Source organism: Oryctolagus cuniculus, chromosome 3 (assembly GCF_964237555.1).
Source record: "Oryctolagus cuniculus chromosome 3, mOryCun1.1, whole genome shotgun sequence".
Lineage (NCBI taxonomy): Eukaryota > Metazoa > Chordata > Mammalia > Lagomorpha > Leporidae > Oryctolagus > Oryctolagus cuniculus.
In genome coordinates this window covers 136,450,514-136,470,626 of record NC_091434.1, presented here as the reverse complement: position 1 = coordinate 136,470,626, position 20,113 = coordinate 136,450,514, and the positions used below count along the sequence as shown (strand labels likewise).

General features: G+C 42.2%; 1 protein-coding gene across 11 annotated transcripts; it reads left to right on the top strand.

The window, feature by feature from the left end:
• The first annotated feature begins 1,081 nt into the window (after positions 1 to 1,081).
• CBLL1 (Cbl proto-oncogene like 1) lies at positions 1,082 to 19,829 on the top strand. 11 transcript variants are annotated; one of them, XM_070071147.1, is made up of 6 exons: positions 1,082 to 1,579; positions 5,396 to 5,554; positions 9,494 to 9,591; positions 10,021 to 10,104; positions 11,696 to 11,769; positions 17,716 to 19,829. In XM_070071147.1, the coding sequence occupies exons 1-6, from the start codon at positions 1,567 to 1,569 to the stop codon at positions 18,749 to 18,751; spliced, it is 1,464 nt and encodes a 487-aa protein (XP_069927248.1). In that variant the 5' UTR covers positions 1,082 to 1,566; the 3' UTR covers positions 18,752 to 19,829. The 11 variants fall into 11 exon arrangements, with proteins under 11 accessions (XP_069927248.1, XP_051704778.1, XP_051704777.1 ...); XM_051848818.2 differs by having other exon boundaries at positions 9,491 to 9,591; XM_051848817.2 differs by having other exon boundaries at positions 5,396 to 5,563.
• Positions 19,830 to 20,113: the final 284 nt, after the last annotated feature.

Below are 20,113 nucleotides of genomic sequence, written 5' to 3'. Positions count from 1 at the left end.
CAGAAATAGAGGACATTTTAACAAAAGCAGGGACCCCTTGATTCCTCAACGTCCTTACTTGTGGATACACCTGAACATTTGCTTACGAAGCTGCAGATGACAGAAAGGCTTTTTCAAGAGGTCCCAGTCACCAAACACCACGCTGTGCTGCTAGCAGATGTAACTGTACAACCACGCAGCTGCAACCTATTGCTACCCGCTTTCGCGCCAGCACAGCGTGTAAACACTTCTGCAGACGGTCAGCACCATTGTCGCCCATTGATCCCCTAACGCTCATTGATCCCCTAACGCTGGCACGGAAAGTGTGAACAACCCCGAGGTGAAGATGTCGTCACCAGGGGACCACAAGAATAGAACCCAAATCCCTCGACTCCCAAGCTGCTGTTTTCCACTAATTGTGCTCCTTTCTACTCATCCGAGTGCATCAAGAGCAAAGGGCTGGAGACAGGGGCGGCCACCGGTGAGCCTGGTCCGCGAATCGCCCCCTTGCCACTGCCTGGTTGTGGCTGAGGAAGATGAAGGCAGCAAGCCCAAACCCCTGGGACCGGGAACTGGAACTAGGTACCGCCTGTTGGGGTAACTCTCCCTTCCTCGTTGGAAGCCTTTCCTCTTTTGATCTCTCCCTGCCGGCCAGGCCCTGGCGCGCTCTGCATCTCCCTGCGTTTGTCTCTCCCCTGGAGCGCCACTGTGCCCGGCGCGGCCGGTGTCCCTAGCCCAGGCGGTGGCGCCTTCGTCCGGCCCTCGGGGGAGCTGCTCCAGGGCTCCCTAGTGCCACAAGCGTTTGCCCCGGAAAACGAGCCGTAGTCCAGCATCCCGAGTGTGCTTCAAACTTAAAGAGGCGGGGACGGGGCGGGCAGTATACCCAGGGCGTGCGGCATAGGTTCTCGGGTAGCTCCGCACGACGAAGCACACAGTGCAGACAATCAGCACGGCCTTTCTCTCCGGCTGGGAGCTTCACGCGGCTCAGCCAAGCCCAGGAACACCTCCCAGCGGAGCGCCACTGTTTACACTGGGTCCACACCCGGTGCGGGACACCGACCGCCGCTGCGGAACCGGGGCATGGAGTGGGAGGGGTGGGGTGGGGGATTCCAAACCGTTACTCCGCCCGCCGGGGTGGGGCCGGCCCAACGGCCGAGACTGCGCGGTGGGCCCGGCCGACTCCACGTCCCCCGCGCACTACAAGCCCCAGAAGGCCTCGCTGCACGGGGGGGCGGGCCGCCGCCTCACCTGCCGCGAGCTTCCGCCTTCACCTATTACCGTTCCCACTCCCCGCCCCCGAGCCTCGGCCCCGTCGCTGTCCTGTTTCCACACTTAAAGGCCACTTCCTGTAGAGGCACACGCGAGGGGAAGCCTTGGCACCCTCGGCAGCGGAGCTCTCCCCGTACTATGCCCGGCCTCCTCACCGGAGCGCGGTAGAGGGAGGCGAGAGAAGGAAGTCCCTGCAGGCCAGAGCCTGGGCTACCTGCTCGCACTTCCGCCCCGCGGGCCCGGAAGGCAGCGCGCACGCGCTCGCTGCGACTCCGGCGCGGCCGACTTCCGCTCCCACTGTGCCCCGCGAGCCGAATCATGGATCACACTGGTAAGGAGGCGGAGGCAGTGGGGGTCCCTGTTTCATGCCCCCTTGGCCGGCCTGGGACTGGTCGTCCGGCGGGCGAAAGGGATTCCTCTCGCCCCCTAGCAGTGGAGGGTGGCGGTGGGAAACAAACCCCACAGACCCCTTCCCGGGCCCGGCGGGGCCCTGCTGCTCCCCGGCCTACCCTTCCCGTGTGGTACCTACATCCTCGGTACCGGCAGCAGCCTCTTGTTCTGCTGAGCTCCGCGTCGGCACTGCGGGCGGCTCCGGCTTGGTGGGGAGGGAAGCGTGCTGGCTTTTTCCCCCTTCTTTCTCAGGCTTGCTGCTCGGCCCTGCGTTATGGGGCTCGGGCGGCTAGCGCCAGTCCCGGAGTTGGATTCGCCTCATTACGTTGGGACTGGATGGGCGAGGGTGGCTTGGAGACTTCCTGCTGTCTCTGGCAGCTTTGGGCGGGTGCTGCCGCGGCCACCTCCTGCCGGTATTGTCGCTCTGCTCCTTCGTGGACTAGGCGTTACCGAAGGGAGTCGGATGTAGTTTTCGGGATCACAGTCGGAGCCCGTAACATGGCCCGCGCCTGGGCTGTGGCCCTTGCTCAGCATCATTTAGGGGCATTTGCAAAGGAGCTCTTAAAGCCAAGGCGTTCTCATCCCTTTCTCCAAGTAAGAGTGGCTCCACCCTTTGTTTAAGTTTTTTTTTTTTTTTTTTTTTTTTTTGCCTTTGGCTTTCTCTTGGGTTTGGGATGTTGAATGAGTGCACTTGGCGTTAGTAAGTGCTCCGTTGCGGATACCGACGTGATCACAAGTAGCGGGGAAAAGGCATTTTCTTGCCTTAACGCACCGATTGGATGCCCGCAGTCATCAGCCGTCTACTTAAGTGTATAATTGTGTCTCTGTGTGCGCGCGCGCGGTTGTTTATGTATTGTCAGATGCTTAGAGACACCTGCTGGTCTGGAGACGGAGACCCTCTTCTCATGAAGATCTATCCTAGTGGGGAAGGTAGACAAAATAGTTGTTGTTTTAAACAATATTTACACCCTCTTGAGTGCTTTGGAAGTAAATAAGCGGGTGCCGTGGAGCCCGGAGAGGGTCTCTCTGGCGAGGGAGCGTTTACGCTGGGATCTGGTGTGTGAGAAGGATCCAGCCGTGGAGGAAGGAGAGCATTTCCAGCGGGAGGAAAAGCGGAAGGGCCTCCGGGGTTGCCTGGTTAACAAGAGGGGAAAAAGAGCCCCCGAGGTGAGATTGGAAGGGAAGGCAGAGGCTGCGTTGTTCCGGACTTTGAAATCCGTGGGAAAGATCTGATTTTTCGTGTAAGCGGATAGATATAGAGTAGTGTGAGAGAAGGAGGGAGAATAATAGAAGATAGCACGGTTAGAAGGGGACTGCAGCACGCCTGCAGGATTGGGTTAGCGAAACTAAGAGGAACAGGCAGATGGAATGGACATTTTTGTGGTGGAACTTGAACTTGAACGGGTGGATTGATTTTGGAGGTATCTGAGAGAAAGGAGAAGTGCCTCAGCTTCTGGCTGAGTCGCTTGGTAGTGCCTGTTAACAGAGTTGGGGAAAACAACTTTGTTTTTTTAAAAGGAGGGACACGGGAATTTGCGAACAAAAGTTTGATTTTGGTTTGCTAAGTATGAGATGTGTATGAGACACAGGAAGAGGAATGTCAGTAGGTCAGAGGGAAGATTTCCACCGAAAACAGCTATTTGAGGATTAGTACCTTTAACTCCTGAGGTGGATGGATGGGTGAAGTCCCTTGAGAGTGACTATACAGAAGACCAGCCTAGAAGCAGGCTCTCAGGAACTCCAGTGCCTGGAAGTTTTGTAGAGTTGAAACTCAAAAAAGATTTTGATAGTTGAGTATCCAGCATGGAAATTTTGTAAAGTATTTCTCATCTGAGAGTCAAGTCCCTGCCACGGTGCAGTGTATTACTTTAGGAAATTGTAGTATGGGTGGGTGTATTAAATAAGAGGGTATTTGTTCTAGTGTTTGAGCTGCCTGAAGAAGTAGTCATTTTAAAATAATAGCTGAAGAGCTGACCACTAAAAAAGTAATTCCTATTCAGATCTCTCTTCTACTTAACACTATTTATATTTCTTCATGAATAAATGTCATTGATGTTTCATGTCAGAAGATAGTATCAAGTTGATTGAGACAAAATTACCAGCCTTGCAAAAGATGAAACTTCATAAAGCCCCTAAACAAGAATTTGATCACCGTTTGAATCAGAAAAGAAAGCTATTGGCAAAAGAAGTGCCAGTTAATTGAAGACATAGGCATCTCAAAAGGATTGTTTTAATATCAAAGGATTAAGAAGTCCACTGGACAATAGATGTCACCTTGAATATTATACGAAAATGGCCCATTTAATGATCATGCTGAAAAGCTCAAATGTCAAGTTAAAGTGTTCTAATGGAATTTTTCAGGAAAAATTACTCCCAGAGATTCCTAGTTAACAATTGATTCATTCCTTGAACTACATTCCTTGAATTAGCACTTTGTAAAAGTAACAAACTCTGAAATATTCATGGCTCCTTCAAGATAAAGTCCTAAATCTTTTTATGATGTAAAAGTAGTGTTCCTGTTTAAGATGGATTCACCTTGAATGGTCGATTATCCTTAGTTTTCACTTTCTGAGAACTACCCAGACTTTCTGTTGTCATGGGCTTCCTATATTCTGTTACTGTATTCCAAAAGGGAAGTTGTGTGAATGTTCTGATTCTTAAACCAAGAGTGTTGTTGTTCACTACAAAATGCTTTATGAACGTGTACTGTGTGAGGCAAACAGCAAAGTGTTAAAAGCGACAGCAGGCTTTTGAAAGTGGGAGGCAACGTTGGTGTTCAGGGTGGTGGGAAAAAGTAAAAGTAATAGGTGTTGGTATTTTCATCACTCACAAAGGCAAAACCATTAAGAAACTTTTTAGTATCTGATGGGCAGTGTTAAACTGTTATCTGTCTACAGCAACTTTTTTTTTTCTTTCCTGTATTGTATCTTTTTATGTACCTGAAAAAAGGCAACACTTAATGCTTACCATGGAGTTGGTTCCGTGACTGATGCTCCTATTGGTCAAGGAACATGGGAATTTATTTCATGGGTAAAACGCAAGCAGAGACTTCAGGAAGTGACAAGTCATTTAATAAAAAACTGTCACTTGTTTAGACCTAGTTGAAGTCCAGAAAGCTTGCTCCCTCCTAAAATTATAATTTCCCATTCAATACTAAGAGTAACTCAGTCCCATATATATCCCTAGAAATGTTACAGCACAAATACATTTTAACATGTTTGTGTTACTCAGTGCTATAAGAATTTTTGCTGTGTTCTTGAATGCTTTCTACACTTCAGGAAATAATCACCTTCCTTGAAACTAGCTTCCATTTTTAGATTCATTACTTACTTTTGCTTTTGTCGCTGTTAGTTTTGTGTTTCCCTTTTAGTTTTCTAAAGTTCTTGAGTGCTTGCTTTGCATGCTTGAGATCAGTCAGAGAAGCAAGGTGGTTTTGATACTTTTCTCCTCTCAAATCTTTTTACTTCAAGACAGAGGTTCTTTCCTTGGGTTTATGGAGGGTTTGTGTTTCTGTGAACTCCTCTAGAATGAAAATTTTATTGTTCAGGTTATGTAACTTTTATTTTCAGGGGCTCCCTATATCAAAAAGGGTTAAAAAAAAAGCATAGCTTTATCCAAAATAGAGAAAATTAGTGGTTAATACAATGTGTAAAATCAGAACCCAGGTCTCTAAGCCTTGATAGTGTTTGGTACGTTGTATTGTGGCAGAAGAGTCTAAAAAGCTAAAGGAAATTATGACTTTTTTTTCCCTTAACAGACAATGAGTTACAAGGCACTAATAGTTCTGGATCGCTGGGTGGTCTTGATGTTCGAAGACGAATTCCTATAAAGCTCATTTCCAAACAAGCCAACAAAGCTAAACCTGCACCTCGAACTCAAAGGACTATAAACAGGATGCCTGCAAAGGCTGCACCTGGTGAGGAAGGTAATTTGTTTAAACTGCTAGGTCTAACAGCCCTTCTGGTTTATCTGATTGCACTAAAGGAGTCCCTGTGATTTTGTTGACTTAGTATAGCCACTTCTTTTTTTTTTTTTTTAATTTTTTTTTTAATTTTTTTGACAGGCAGAATGGACAGTGAGAGAGAGAGAGACAGAGAGAAAGGTCTTCCTTTGCCGTTGGTTCACCCTCCAATGGCCGCCGCGGCCGGCGGCCGGCGCACCGTGCTGATCCAATGGCAGGAGCCAGGAGCCAGGTGCTTTTCCTGGTCTCCCATGGGGTGCAGGGCCCAAGCACCTGGGCCATCCTCCACTGCACTCCCTGGCCACAGCAGAGGGCTGGCCTGGAAGAGGGGCGACCGGGACAGAATCCGGCGCCCCTACCGGGACTAGAACCCGGTGTGCCGGCGCCGCAAGGCGGAGGATTAGCCTAGTGAGCCGCAGCGCCGGCCGCCACTTCTTTTTTTAAACTTTACCTTCTGTACTCTTTCTTCAGCCTTTTTGTTGACTTCTGTTTTGGCATGTTTTGCTTTTTTCTCCCTGTATAAATACTTTTGATTTGTTTTCTTTTGTTGTTGGCAGTAACATTGTCCCCCCCCCCCCCAATCTAAACAGTATTGCAGAAAACATGACACTAAAAGTAAATGTCTTTCTCTTCTCACAATCCATTTCTTCAAAGATAATCCCTATTAAGACTTTTTTAGCTTCTAGCATTGCAAGTCCCCACTGCTCCACTTCCAATCCATCTCCCTGATGAGGCATCTGAGAAAACAGCGGAAGATGGCCCAGGTACTTGGGCTCCTGGTACCCATGTGGGAGACCAGGGTGGAGTTCTAGGCTCCCTAATGTGGCCATTTGGGAAGTGAATCAATGGGTGGAATCTCTATAACTTTGCCTTTCAAATAGATAAATAATTTAAAAAAGACTATTTATACAGAAATATTAATTTTTGTGTAAAAATGCCTTTTTAAAAAAAACATTTATTTTGTATAACTGTCTTTAAAATGTTTTGTATATAACTGCTTCTTAAAACCGTATGCATTTGAGATTTTGTGTTAGCATATACAGAGATAACTTCATTTGCAGGAATAGGTTTAGGTACTTCATTATGGCTAAACTACAATTTATTTAAAAATTTTTCTGGAGTTCTAAGAACGTTGGAGCAAATATCTTTGTGTAGAATTTGCACTTTGTACAAATTTGGACATTTATTTATTTATTTGAAAGGCAGAGTGTGGGAGTGAGAGGTAAATGTATTCTATCTGCTTATTCACTCCCCAGAAGTGTGCAGTAGCTAGGGCTGGGTCAGGCCAGAAGCTGGGACCTCCATCTGGGGTCTCCCAAGTGGTAGCAGAGACCCAAGTACTTGGGGCATCATCTGCCATTTTCCCAGATGCATTAACAGGAAGATATATCAGAAGCAGAGGAGCCAGAGACACAAACCTGTGTGGGTGACACAAGCAGCAGTTTAACCCCCTCCTGCATCACAGTGGCCACACCATAGACTTTTAAAAACTTTGTAATTATTCTTCAAAAAAGGTATATTTGTTTATACTTCTCCACACCAGTTTTGGGTACTATTAACCTTTAAACATTTTGATTTTGATTTACAATTCTCTAATCATGGTTGAGGTTGAGTATCTTTTCATAATATTGGTCTTTTGCTTAGGATCTTTCTGTTCATATCCTTTCCCCATTTTTCTGTTTGGCTGTTTCTCTTGATTTTTGAGTTCTTTTTAAATTAATGAAATTGACCCTTTTTAATATATTGTGTATATTCCCCATTTGCCTTTTGAATTTTGTCTATAAATTTTTTATTGTAGAGAGGTTAAACATTCTATGCAGTCAGATATCCAGTGTTTGTTGTTATGACTTCCTGGATTTATGACAGTTTTAGAAAGGCCTTCCCCTATTCTGTGCATATAAACTGGTTTTCCTCTCATCTGTCAGTACAAACTATGACCTGTGGGGCAAATCTGGTCCTGTTTTTATAAAGTTTTATTGCAAAACAGCCATGCCCATTCATTTCAGTATTGTCTGTGGCTGCTCTCATACAGTAGTGGTAGAGCTGAGTGTTTGTGGTTATGGACCATGTGGCTCACAGAGCTGAGAGGATTTATTGCCTGGCTTTTTACAGAAGAATTTGCTGACCTCTGCTTTGGATCTTTTAAGAATACGTATGTGGTTATTTAAAAAAGCCAAAAGTGGGATCTGGCTTTCTGTTTTTTCCTCCAAAACAGCTTGTCATTGTCCCAATCATTGAATAATCTTTTCCTTGCTGCATAGAAAACCCACCATTATTGTATATTAAAGTTCTAAAAGTATTAAAGTCTGTTTTCTGGTCTTTCAAAGTATTTTCATGAACTTATAGTGATGTACAAGTACATTCTTGTAATGCAGGAAAAGCTAAAAATTCTCCCTGCTACCTCTTTTCTCTAAGTTGTTTTCCTCCTCTTCTCAGGGTCATGGCTTTTTTTTAGAGGGAACTACTCTTACTCCTTTCTCTCTTAATAGAGCAACTTGAGGCTGAAGACAATCATTGAATACTTTAGACTTAACCTGTTTGGAGTAAAAGAAAATTATTTTTTTCCCTAGGGATTGATCAAAATATGGAGTTTTGGGTGTTAGTACATCTCTATGGATATTTAGTTTAATGAGAAGAATACAGGTTGAACTACTCTGAAAAATTATAATGTGCTCTTCATTTATTTGGCTGTTGATCTCCATAATTTTCTGCATTTGAAGAATTGACAATTTTTCTTACTTTGAATTGTGGATGACACCACCTTTGATAAGGAATGGGCCATATAAGACTGTAGGTACACTCAGGTGTAATTTATAAGATCAACTTTACTTTGAACTGTACATCTATATTGGAAGTAGTTAAATAGCAGTATATTGGAATATCTCTTATCAACTTCAAAAAATTCTTGCATCACTATTGTCTGTGTGTGTGTGTCTATCTACCTGCACAGGTACTGTAAGTTAGCCATGTGGGTAAAGTTGAAGCTGTGTGCTTTGGCTACTCTGTTTACCAGTTCTAGGGCCAAAAGAGTCGTGACAAGCCTGGCACCTTGGAGAGATATATTTGTCTTCTCAGCTTTACTTTAGGTAATTGGATTCTACCTAGAATTCTCATCAGACTGTTCACCGGTTTTCTGTTCTTTTGTGTAAAATGAGAAAATTGCCACCAACTTTTTAATGAGACCAGAGAAATTGAGCCAACTTGATCTTCAACTGGTCTTAAGTTTATTAATGTTGATATATGCAGTGTAGGACAGGATACTTGTAAATATCATATGGCTCCTGCTGATTGGGGATTAACCAGGAAGAAGTTTTAAAATGAAAGGGTGAAGAATGAATTTGTTGATGTTCCAAAATCATGCTCAGATTAGAGGTGAAGGGAAAGTATAATTTACTAAGTAATAAGAAAATCCGCAGAATTCTTTGTTTTCATTATTTTTACAATAAAATCAGTCTCTTGCAGCATACCATATTTGTAGATAGATTAGAATAAGTGATGGTCAATGTCATTAAAATTTTGTGCAACAAATGATGATAATGGTAATCTTGAGGTTTTAGACTAAAGATAGTCTGTTGAATTGATAGAAGCACTTGAATAGGTGTCAAGAGATCTGAGATCTGTTCCTGGTCCTGCTGCTGACCTTAATATGTTACATTATTGTGGATCTCCATACTGTAATAGTCTCAATTATGAAGTATTAGAGTTGGTCAGGTAATCACCAGTTTTACTTCTAGTTGATATTTTAAACTAGTCTTCATTATTTTGTTCTTAGAGGAGCTTTGAAAGTCATCAGGTGGGCTTTCCAGTGAATAGGCCTACTTTGTCCTGTGTGTATACTTCTCAAATGAAATTTGAGGTTTGAAGTTAATGAGTAACATTTTGTTTTCTCAGAAGGATTTGATTATAATGAAGAGGAACGGTATGACTGTAAAGGGGGTGAACTGTTTGGAAATCAGCGAAGGTTTCCTGGACACCTTTTTTGGGACTTTCAGGTACGATTAAAAACGAAAACTTTCATTAGACCAATAAAATTGGTATTAAGTACTTAAAATGTGGTATTAGAACAGTGTAGAATATATAAGGGGTATCTTTTACAAGCTTTTGTTAATGTTATGACTTTTAACACAAACATCATTTGTTTATAATGAGTGCCCTACTTTGACTATTCCCAAAAATAATTTGAAATCATTTTCAGTGAGGTCAAATGTGATTGATAACTCTTAACTATTTAAAAATGTAAACTAACGGTGGCACAGCTAATGCTGGTGAATATGTGGGGATTATACCAAGAAACCTTTATTTCTAGTTGTTTTTAACAACTTTTATAAAGTACCAACCATTTACTATTGATAGAGTGTTTAGCATTGTGTTATAGATGCAGTTTTTAGGATTAAGGGAATTTAATTATGTCATTTCAACAGATAAACATCTTAGGTGAAAAGGATGATACACCAGTTCACTTCTGTGACAAGTGTGGATTACCTATTAAAATCTATGGACGAATGGTAAGCATAATTAAATTAAATACTGTTTGTAAATGCGTGCATTTGTGTCCAGGTAGAATTCTGAAATGTATTAAGTAGATACAGTTAATCATTATCTAATGACTGAGTTTGTGACATTTTAATTTAAATAAATATGAACTAGCTAAGAGAAGTACTTGGTATGCGTGACACCAGTTTATATTTATTATACTTTTTTAAGGAAAGATTTTTTTTAAGATTTTATTTATTAATTTGAAAGAGAGGGAGAGACAGAAAAATCCTCATCTGCTGGTTCACTCCCCCAGTGACCAAAACAGCTGGAGCTGGAACAATCTGAAGCCAGGAGCCAGGAGCATCTTCTGGTTCTCCCACGTGGGTGCAGGGGCCCAAGCACTTCGGCCTTCTGCTGCTGCTTTCCCAGGCCATAGCAGAGAGCTGGATTGGAAGAGGAGCAGCCAGGACACAAACTGGTGCCCGTATGGGATGCTGGCACTGCAGGTGGAGGCTTAGCCTGTTGTGTCACAGCTCTGGCCTCCAATTTTTTTTTTTTAATTTTATTTATTTATTTGAGAGGTAGGGTTACAGACAGTGAGAGGGAGACAGAAAGGTCTTCCTTCCGTTGGTTCCCGCAATGGCTGGAGCTGTGCCAATCTGAAGCCAGGAGCCAGGTGCTTCTTCTGGGTTCCCCATGCGGGTGCAGGGGTCCAAGCACTTGGGCCATCCTCCACTGCCTTTCCAGGCCACAGCAGAGAGCTGGACTGGAAGAGGAGCAGCCAGAACTCCAACTGGCGCCCGTGTGGGATGTTGGCGCTGCACGTGGAGGATTAACCTACCGTGCTACGGCACTGGCCCCTGGCCTCTGATTTTTTTTAACAGACTAGAATAACATTAGTTATTCATTTCTGAAGTTCACTATTTTTTATATAAAATACATAAATAATATTTTTAATTTCTAAAAATTGAATTCTGATTATTAAAAAATATTTTTACACCCCTAACTGTAATTTTATAGTAACTTTATCATGTCCTCGCTCTAAAAAGATAGCTTTGCATTTGTGTTTGAAAAAAAGATTGGATTCTGTTGTACTCATATCTGTGATGATAGAGGGCACGGATTATGCACTATTGCTTTGCTCTGTATCATAGCAAAGTAACAATAATGGGCTGTTGGCTTTACAGTGTGGTTCTTGCATCATTTTACTGTGATCTGATTGTTAGATTTTTTTGAGTTCACTAATCTAAGCCAGGAAGAAATGCTAGTTAAATATAGGAGATACTAGTTATTTTTACCTCTTTAGAATAGTTTCAGGAGAAATAGGGTAAGGTTAAACATGATTATAATGTTGTTGTCAGGAGCTTTTAACGTATAGGATAGGGATCAATGGTGAAACTTACAGGGTAAGTTGCTCCCAAAGACAAGTGTACATTGTATTCATTTATTAGGAAGGAGGCCAAAGATTAATTTTTACTTTTGAATAAGTAGCACTTAATAAATGTTCTTTTTAAAAGCTCAGTGCCTTCTAGCTGTAGGTGATTATGCTTATTGATCTTTTGTGTGGAAATAAAATCTAAGTTGTTCTAGTATGCTTAATTATAATGTCTTTGTTTGCAGATTCCATGCAAGCATGTTTTTTGTTATGACTGTGCTATTTTACATGAAAAAAAGGGAGATAAGATGTGTCCAGGGTAAGAAGATAATTTTTATTATTTCTTTATAAAAACGTTTCTTTCTCCTTTCTGTCTTTCTGAGACAGAGCTCCCATCTACTAGTTCCCTTTCAGAATGCCTCCAGTGACTGAGGCTGAGGCCAAAGCTGATAGCTTGGAATTCAGTCCAGGTCTCCTGTGTAGATGACAGGGGCAGCTACTTCACCTGCTGCCTTCCAGGGTGTACACTAGCAGGAAGCTGTATCTGGGGGCAGAGTCAGGACTCAAACCCAGGCACTCCAGTACAGAATGTAGGCATTGCAAGCAGTTGTCTTAACTGGCATCTTACTTGCTAGACCAAACACCTACTCCCATCTTTTTTTTTTTTTTTTTTTAAAGAGAGCTTTTATTTAATAAATATAAATTAAATAGGTATAGATTTTGGAATATAGTGGTTCCTCCCCCTGTAGCTGCCTTCCCACCCCTAAACCGTTCCACCTCCTACTCCCTCTCCCATCCCATTCTTCATTAAGATTTATTTATTTACTTTAAAGATTTTATTTATTCATTTGAGAGGTAGAGTTACAGACAGTGAGAGGGAGAGACAGAGAAAGGTCTTCCTTCCGTTGGTTCACTCCCCAAATGGCCACAACGGCCGGAGCTGTGCCGATCCGAAGCCAGGAGCTTCTTTCGGGTCTCCTACGCGGGTGCAGGGTCCCAAGCATTTGGGTCATCTTCCACTGCTTTCCCAGGCTATAGCAGAGAGCTCGATTGGAAGAGGAGCAGCCAGGACTAGAACTGGTGCCCATAAGGGATGCTGGCGCCGCAGGTGGAGGACTAACGTACTGTGCCACAATGCTGGCCCCCATTAAGATTTATTTTTAATTATCTTTATATCCAGAAGACCAACTCTAAGTAAAAATTTCAACAGTTTGCACCCACACAGACACACAAAAGTATAAAGTACTGTTTGAAGACAAGTTTTACCATTCATTCTCATAGTACAGCTCATTAAGGACAGAGTTCCTACATGGGGAGCAAGTGCACAGTGACTCCTGTTGTTGATTTAACAATTGACACTCTTATTTATGATGTCAGCAATCACCTGAGGCTCTTGTCATGAACTGCCAAGGCTATGGAAGCCTTTTGAGTCCACAAACTCTGTCAGTATTTAGACAGGGCCATAAGCAAAATGGAAGTTCTCTCCTCCTTTCAGAGAAAAGTACTCCTTCTTTGATGGCCCCTTCTTTCCACTGGGATCTCACAGAGATCCTTCGTGTAGATCATTTTTTGCCACGGTGTCTTGGCTTTCTATGCCTGAAATGTTCTCATGGAGCTTTTCAGCCAGATCTGAATGCCTTAAGGGCTGATTCTGAGGAGAGAGTTATTTAGGGCATTTGTCATTCTATGAGTCCACTGTGTGACCTGATTCCAATATTGGATCATTCTCTTCTTTTTAATTCTATCTATTATTATTAGCAGACATTTGGTCTTATTTATGTGACCCCTTTGACAATCCTATCTATATGATTAGTTACAGAATATCATTTTAATATGTAAGATGGCATTAGTACCTGCCAACTTAGTGGCTGCCCCCATCTTTTTAAAAACAGTTTAGTTTGTAATATAATCATTATGAGCTGGGTCGAAAATCAGAGTATGTTTTAAAACAGGCAGGCAATCAAATGTGTAGTCATGGCCAATCTTCCTCTATGAGCCCAGAGTTGTTATTAGCCTCCTTAAGATAGACCTGGGTGTAACTGTTGTCAATTCATATTGGTTAAAATGATGAAGCCTACTTGCCATTGTAGAATTACAAGTAGTATTATAAATCACATGCTGTTATTCTAAATTTTTTTGATGGGACATTAGAGATAGTATGGTATTGATTTATAACAAATACGCTTGGTTTTATAATCTGTCTTCTGCTGTCTATTAGCTATATGACATAGGCTGTTTCTTCTTTGTAAAATAGGGCTGATAATAGTATCTACCCCTCTGGTGTATTTTTAGGAGTATCTATCTAGGCATGTAGTAAGCAAATTTAAGTATAAGCTCTTAGTATATTCAAATCTGATTCTGTCTTGAGTATATGTTACAATACCCTCATGACATAGACTCAAGAAAGTAATGAGTTATAGCTATCTGGGGATGTCTTGAAGGAACCAAAATAAAGTAGGAGTTTTTATTTCAATTTAGAGCTCCCTGTTAATGACTTCAGAAATACAATGAAGCTTGCTTGGAATAGCCATAGTCCTCTTAGATTCCTTATAACCTGTGCTTAAAGTTACCCCAAGATTTGTAGTCTTGGTTGATAACAAAGCTATGAATAGTTGTGAGGGATGATTCCTTTTGTGTGTATGTGTATGTGTGAGAGAGATTTATTGATTTATTTGAAAAATAAAGTTACACAGAGGCAGAGGCAAAGAGAGAGAGAGAGATCTTCCGTTGCTGTTTCATTCCCCAGATGGCCGTATCAGTCAGAGCTGGGCTGATCCAAAGCCAAGAGCCAGGAGCTTTTTCTGGGTCCCCCACGTGGGTGCAGGGGCCCAAAGACTTAGGCCCAAGCACTTGGGCCATCTTCTACTGCTTTCCCAGGCCATAGCAGAGAGCTGGATTTGAAATGGACCAGCTGGGACTTGAAATGGTGCCCATATGGGATGCTGGCCCCGCAGGCTGTGGCTTTACTTGCTACTCCATGGAGCTGGCTCCAGATGATTCCCTTTTGTGTGTAGGAAATTAGCATCATTAGGAGAGAAAGGGATGAATCATTGACCCACTCAGTGACAACTAATTCTCTTTGGCTTATTCTTCCCAGCTTTTTTTTTTTTTTTTTTTTTTTTTTAATATTTATTTATTTATTTGAAAGGCAAAGTTACAAAGAGACAGAGAGAGAAAGAGAGAGGTCTTTCATCTGCTGGCTCACTCCAGATGGCCGCTACTGCCAGAGCTGGGCCAATCCAAAGCTAGGAGCCAGGAGCTTCTTCCAGGTTTCCCTTGGTGGGTGCAGGGCCCTAAGGACTTGAGCCGTCTTCTACTGCTTTCCCAGGCCATAGCAGAGAGCTGGATCAGAAGAGAAGCAGTTGGAACTCGAACCGGCACCCACATAGGAGGCCGGGGCTTCAGGCCTGGGCTTTAACCCACTGCGTTGCATGTTGACCCCTTTTCCCAGCTTTTTAAAGTAACTGATTATAAAATCTGTAATGTGAGATTCAAAGAATATTCTGTAGAATTGTAACTCAGAAAAAGTATTTACTACTTGGTTTTGGGTATTTTCTCAGAAGGCTAATTTTCCAACATAGTGTACATTCACTTTAAGTTACATTGTAGGGGCAGGTTTGGCTAGGCTGTAAGATGTCCACATCTCATATTTGAGCTCCTGGGTTTCATTCCCAGCTGTGCTTCTGATTCCAGCTTCCTTCTAATGTAGACCATGATGGCAATGGTGATGACCCAGGTAATTGGGTTCCTGCCATCCGTTTGGGAGACCTGGTGAGTTCTTGGCTCTCAGTTTCAACTCCGGTGTTTGCAGATATTTAGTGAGGGAACCAGTTGGTAGGTGTTTTTCCTGTTTTTCTATTTCTCTGCCTTTCAGCTAAATATATTTAAAAAAATCTAGTAGTGATTGCTTCATTGGGTTAAAAGATATCAGAATTAAACACTGTGTAGTAGACATTAAAATGTCTTCTTTTTATATGAGAGTAACTGAAAAACTTCATGGAAAATGGTATTAAAAGATAAATTTATTTTGGTGCAAAAAATATTTGAAATCCACGTATAGCTTTTTCATAATATTTGTTTTCTATGGACTTTTTTGAAGACCATGATATAAATGTGTTAATGTTTAAAAGGAAATTTAGTTTTCAGGGTACTAAATGTCATTCCAGGAAGCACCTTGCTTTGTGTGATTCTTAGCCATTTTAGGACAGATGCTTTTTTGGATAAACAGATTTAGATCGGCAAATGAAATGGCAACCAGAATTAACGTGAATATTACATCCTACTGCATTTACTTATTTAAATATTTATATGTTTAGTTGCAAGAGTTACAAAAGAGAGAGGAAGAGACAGTGAGATCTTCCATCCACTGATTGATTCCCCAGATAGCTGCAATGGACAGGGCTGGGCCAGGCTGAAGCCAGGAGCTTCATCTGGGTTTCCTATGTGGGTGCAAGGGCCCAAACACTTGGGCCATCTTCTGCTGCTTTTCCCAGGCCATTCATAGGGAGCTGAATCTAAAGTGGAGCAGCTGGGACACAAGCTGGCACCCATATGGGATGCCAGTGTCCCAGATGACGCTATACACACTATGCCACGATGCCAGTACCACTACTTCTGTTAAGCAGCACCCAAAAAGAATGTACCTCTCATCCTGTTCATGTGTAGATACTTAGGTATGTACAGTGAATCAAAAACAAACAGAAAAAGGCATGTCAAATGGACACCAAAGGGAAGCATACTAGTCAGAAGGCATGTCAGATTCATAGATATAACTCAAAATCAAGAGTACAGATCTATTTAATGTGGTATCAAATGACAACATATTTCATGATAAAAACTTTTATCTATACATACATAGTGCTTAATTTGATTAAAAACTTTCGCTGTTTAATTTGATCTTAAGACTACTTTTTAAGGTGAAATCATACAAAAACCTTGTGAGTTACCTAGAGTAGATAAGTTATAGAACCCATTCTACATCCCAGATCTTCGAATTTCTAGTTGAGTCCTCTTTCCACTATGTCAAGAAAACTTGAAAGGCAAAAATAAAATAAATGGGGGCCAGTGCTGTGGTAGCAGGTAAAGCTACTACCTGCAGCGCCAGCATCCCATTCAGGTGCCAATGTGATTCTTTGGCTGCTCCACTTCTGATCCAGCTCCCTGCTAGTGTGCCTGGGAAAAGCTGCAGAGAGTGGCCCAAGTGCTTAGGCCCCTTAACCAATGTGGGAGATCTGGAAGAAGCTCCTGGCTTCAGAACCAGCCCAGCTCCTGCCTTTGGGGTTGATTAAGTGAGTGAACCAAAGGATGGAAGATCTCTCTGTCTCTCCCTTTCTCTGTGTAACTTTAAAAAAATCTTATAAAAAAAAAAGATTTATTGATTTGAGAGGCAGAGGTACAGACAGAGGGAGAGATAGAGTCTTCCATCTGCTAGTTCATTCCCAAAATGGCTGCAGTGGCCAGAGTTGGGTCAATCAGGAGCTTCTTCCAGTTTTCTTCCAGGGGTCCAAGCACTTGGGCCATCTTCCACCGCTTTCCCAGGCCACAGCAGAGAGCTGGATTGGAAGTGGAGCAGCTGGGACTTAAACCAGCACCACTATGGGATGCTGGCATCGCAGGCGGAGGCCTAACATACTCTGCCACAGCACTGGCCCTGACCATGAGTCTTAAGAAAATGTTAAGTTGAATTTAGTGCTCCCAATCTACAATGGCAGGAAACTACTAATTTTTAGTAGTAAATTTGTTGGACAGTGCAGAAAAACTGAAAAGATTCTTGGTAGTCAAGATTTGTTTATGAACCTTGGTTGTTAGGATCATCTTACCTATTGTAGTTTTTGCAACATCTTCCACTTAGTGTCTTCCACTTAATATTGTTTGTTCAACAAACACTATTGCTCAATAACACTATACAAGTTTGAATTCTAGGATTATAAATGAGATCCTTTGCTTTGTCTTTCCATGATCTTTTTGCCAGTGGATGTGAAGCATAGAGTTGTTTGAGGAAATTAGATAAATTCTAGATCTCAAAAAGAATAAGGTCTCTTAAAAACATACTCTGATGAATATTTTAAATGTAATCTCGTGTTAAGATTTCTAAGGTTGACAGAAATGCTGATACTCTAGATAAGACAACAAAGTGAAGAAGGCTAAAGGCTCGCTAAGAGTACCTGTAACGTTTAATTGTGAACTTTTGCCATATTTTAAAATATGCACTTTAAAAACCATTTTTTTTTTTAGTAAATCAAAATTTTTTCCCCTTCTGATTTAGCTGTAGTGATCCTGTGCAGCGAATTGAGCAGTGCACACGAGGTTCTCTCTTCATGTGTAGCATTGTTCAAGGGTGCAAGAGAACGTATTTGTCGCAAAGAGACTTACAGGCTCATATCAACCATCGCCATATGAGAGCTGGAAAACCTGTTACTCGAGCTTCACTGGAAAATGTTCATCCTCCTATTGCCCCACCACCAGCTGAGATCCCTGACCGCTTTATAATGCCACCAGACAAGCACCACATGAGCCATATCCCGCCAAAGCAGCACATCATGATGCCACCACCTCCTTTGCAGCATGTGCCCCACGAGCACTATAATCAGCCTCACGAGGATATCCGTGCTCCTCCAGCAGAATTGTCCATGGCTCCACCTCCACCTCGTTCGGTCAGTCAGGAAACCTTTCGTATTTCAACAAGAAAACACAGCAATTTAATAACTGTCCCTATTCAGGATGACTCAAGTTCAGGTGCTAGAGAACCACCACCTCCTGCCCCAGCACCTGCTCACCATCATCCTGAATATCAGGGTCAACCAGTGGTATCGCACCCGCATCATATTATGCCTCCACAGCAACATTACGCACCACCCCCACCTCCTCCACCACCAATAAGCCATCCAATGCCACATCCTCCCCAGGCCGCAGGTACTCCTCACTTGGTATATAGCCAAGCTCCACCTCCACCAATGACCTCTGCTCCACCACCAATTACCCCTCCCCCTGGACATATTATTGCCCAGATGCCACCTTATATGAACCATCCTCCTCCAGGACCTCCCCCACCTCAGCATGGTGGCCCGCCTGTAACTGCTCCCCCTCCTCACCATTACAATCCTAACTCTTTACCCCAGTTCACTGAAGATCAAGGAACTCTGAGTCCTCCATTTACACAGCCGGGGGGAATGAGTCCTGGTATATGGCCTGCACCAAGAGGGCCGCCTCCTCCTCCACGAATGCAGGGTCCGCCTTCTCAAACCCCACTTCCTGGACCACATCATCCAGATCAGACAAGATACAGACCGTATTACCAATGATAATAGTATTCTGAACTGAAGATAACAATAAGGAAAAAAAAAACTTATGTATAGTTAATCTTTTAATTAAGCTCTGACTTTTTGGGGAAGGAACAGTACCTCTTACTGAGGCTATAAAACACATAGGGTCTGGTCTCTTGAAATGGTTTTAAATCTTGACCTTAGGATTGATTTCAAGTACTATACTATAGTACAAATAAGTGGCTCAGTTGAGCATAGCTGTATTTTAACATCTTTGTTCCCCGAGTGTGGTAAATTGACCCAGAGGTGACCATTTGTAAAAAATTTGAAAAAAATTTGCATTGTTTCACTTTCAAAAGTACTGCTTTTGTTAAACCCAATGTTTAGTTTTCCTTGTGATACATTTTGTTAACCTGTGTAAAAGGATTAAATTTCAATATGGTTGTAAAAATACTATTTTTATGTGAATTTAAGTGCAGCCACATACTGTTTTTAAAAACCATATGTTTTACCACTAATTTCCCAAAGTTACAATAAAATCCTGAAAGTAAAAATCTATTAGAATTTGCTGTAAGGCAGACTGTTAAATGATAGAGAAATATTTCACATTTTAGGCACTGAAATTTTGAGGTATCGAAATATGTAATGCACTTCACTTGGATGCCTTTCCATTTGAGGCAGCCTCAGAAGCACCAGACAAACATTGGAGTTCTAGTACTGAGATATGTTTGTGATATTAAAAGGCATTACTAATTCTTTGGAAAGCTAGGGCCAGAGTGTCAGCTCTACAGGCCCAAGCTGGTGGGGGAGGCTGTTACTCATGAATGCTTCTTACTGAATGATTGGAATCACATGATGCACCACACTTAGTACTCTCCAGTTAGATCATTTTATAGAACTGTTTAAATGGTATTATTTAGATGAAATGTGTTCTCTGTTCATTTTCTTAAGCTAAATATCTAGGGTTAAATAGGCTTTATGTATAGTTCCTCATTTCATAGTAGAGTTTGATCCTGTGTTAAGTGGGCTCTTGATTACTGGATTTTAATCTACAATTTGAATGCTATGGAGGATTTGAATAATGTATTAATGAAGGACATTTTCTTGTAACCACAAACTTGCATTTGCTCAGGTTTCATTGCTGTGTGATAAGAGTTTTTTTCCCTCTAACTTGACATTTAAACAACTATTATTTTCTAGTCCTTTTGTTGGTTAAACAGTCTGAACTTGAAACATTTTAGCATGGAGTCAGTGGTGAAGACTACCAGATAATTTTGTATTGGGGAAGAAAAAAGTAATTACTAAATTGTGAATTTCAGTGCTTTCTAAGGTGCCTTTAGAGACAGCTTTTACATTACAGGGGCTTGTTACAGTCCAGCTAAGGTGACCACTTACAGTTTT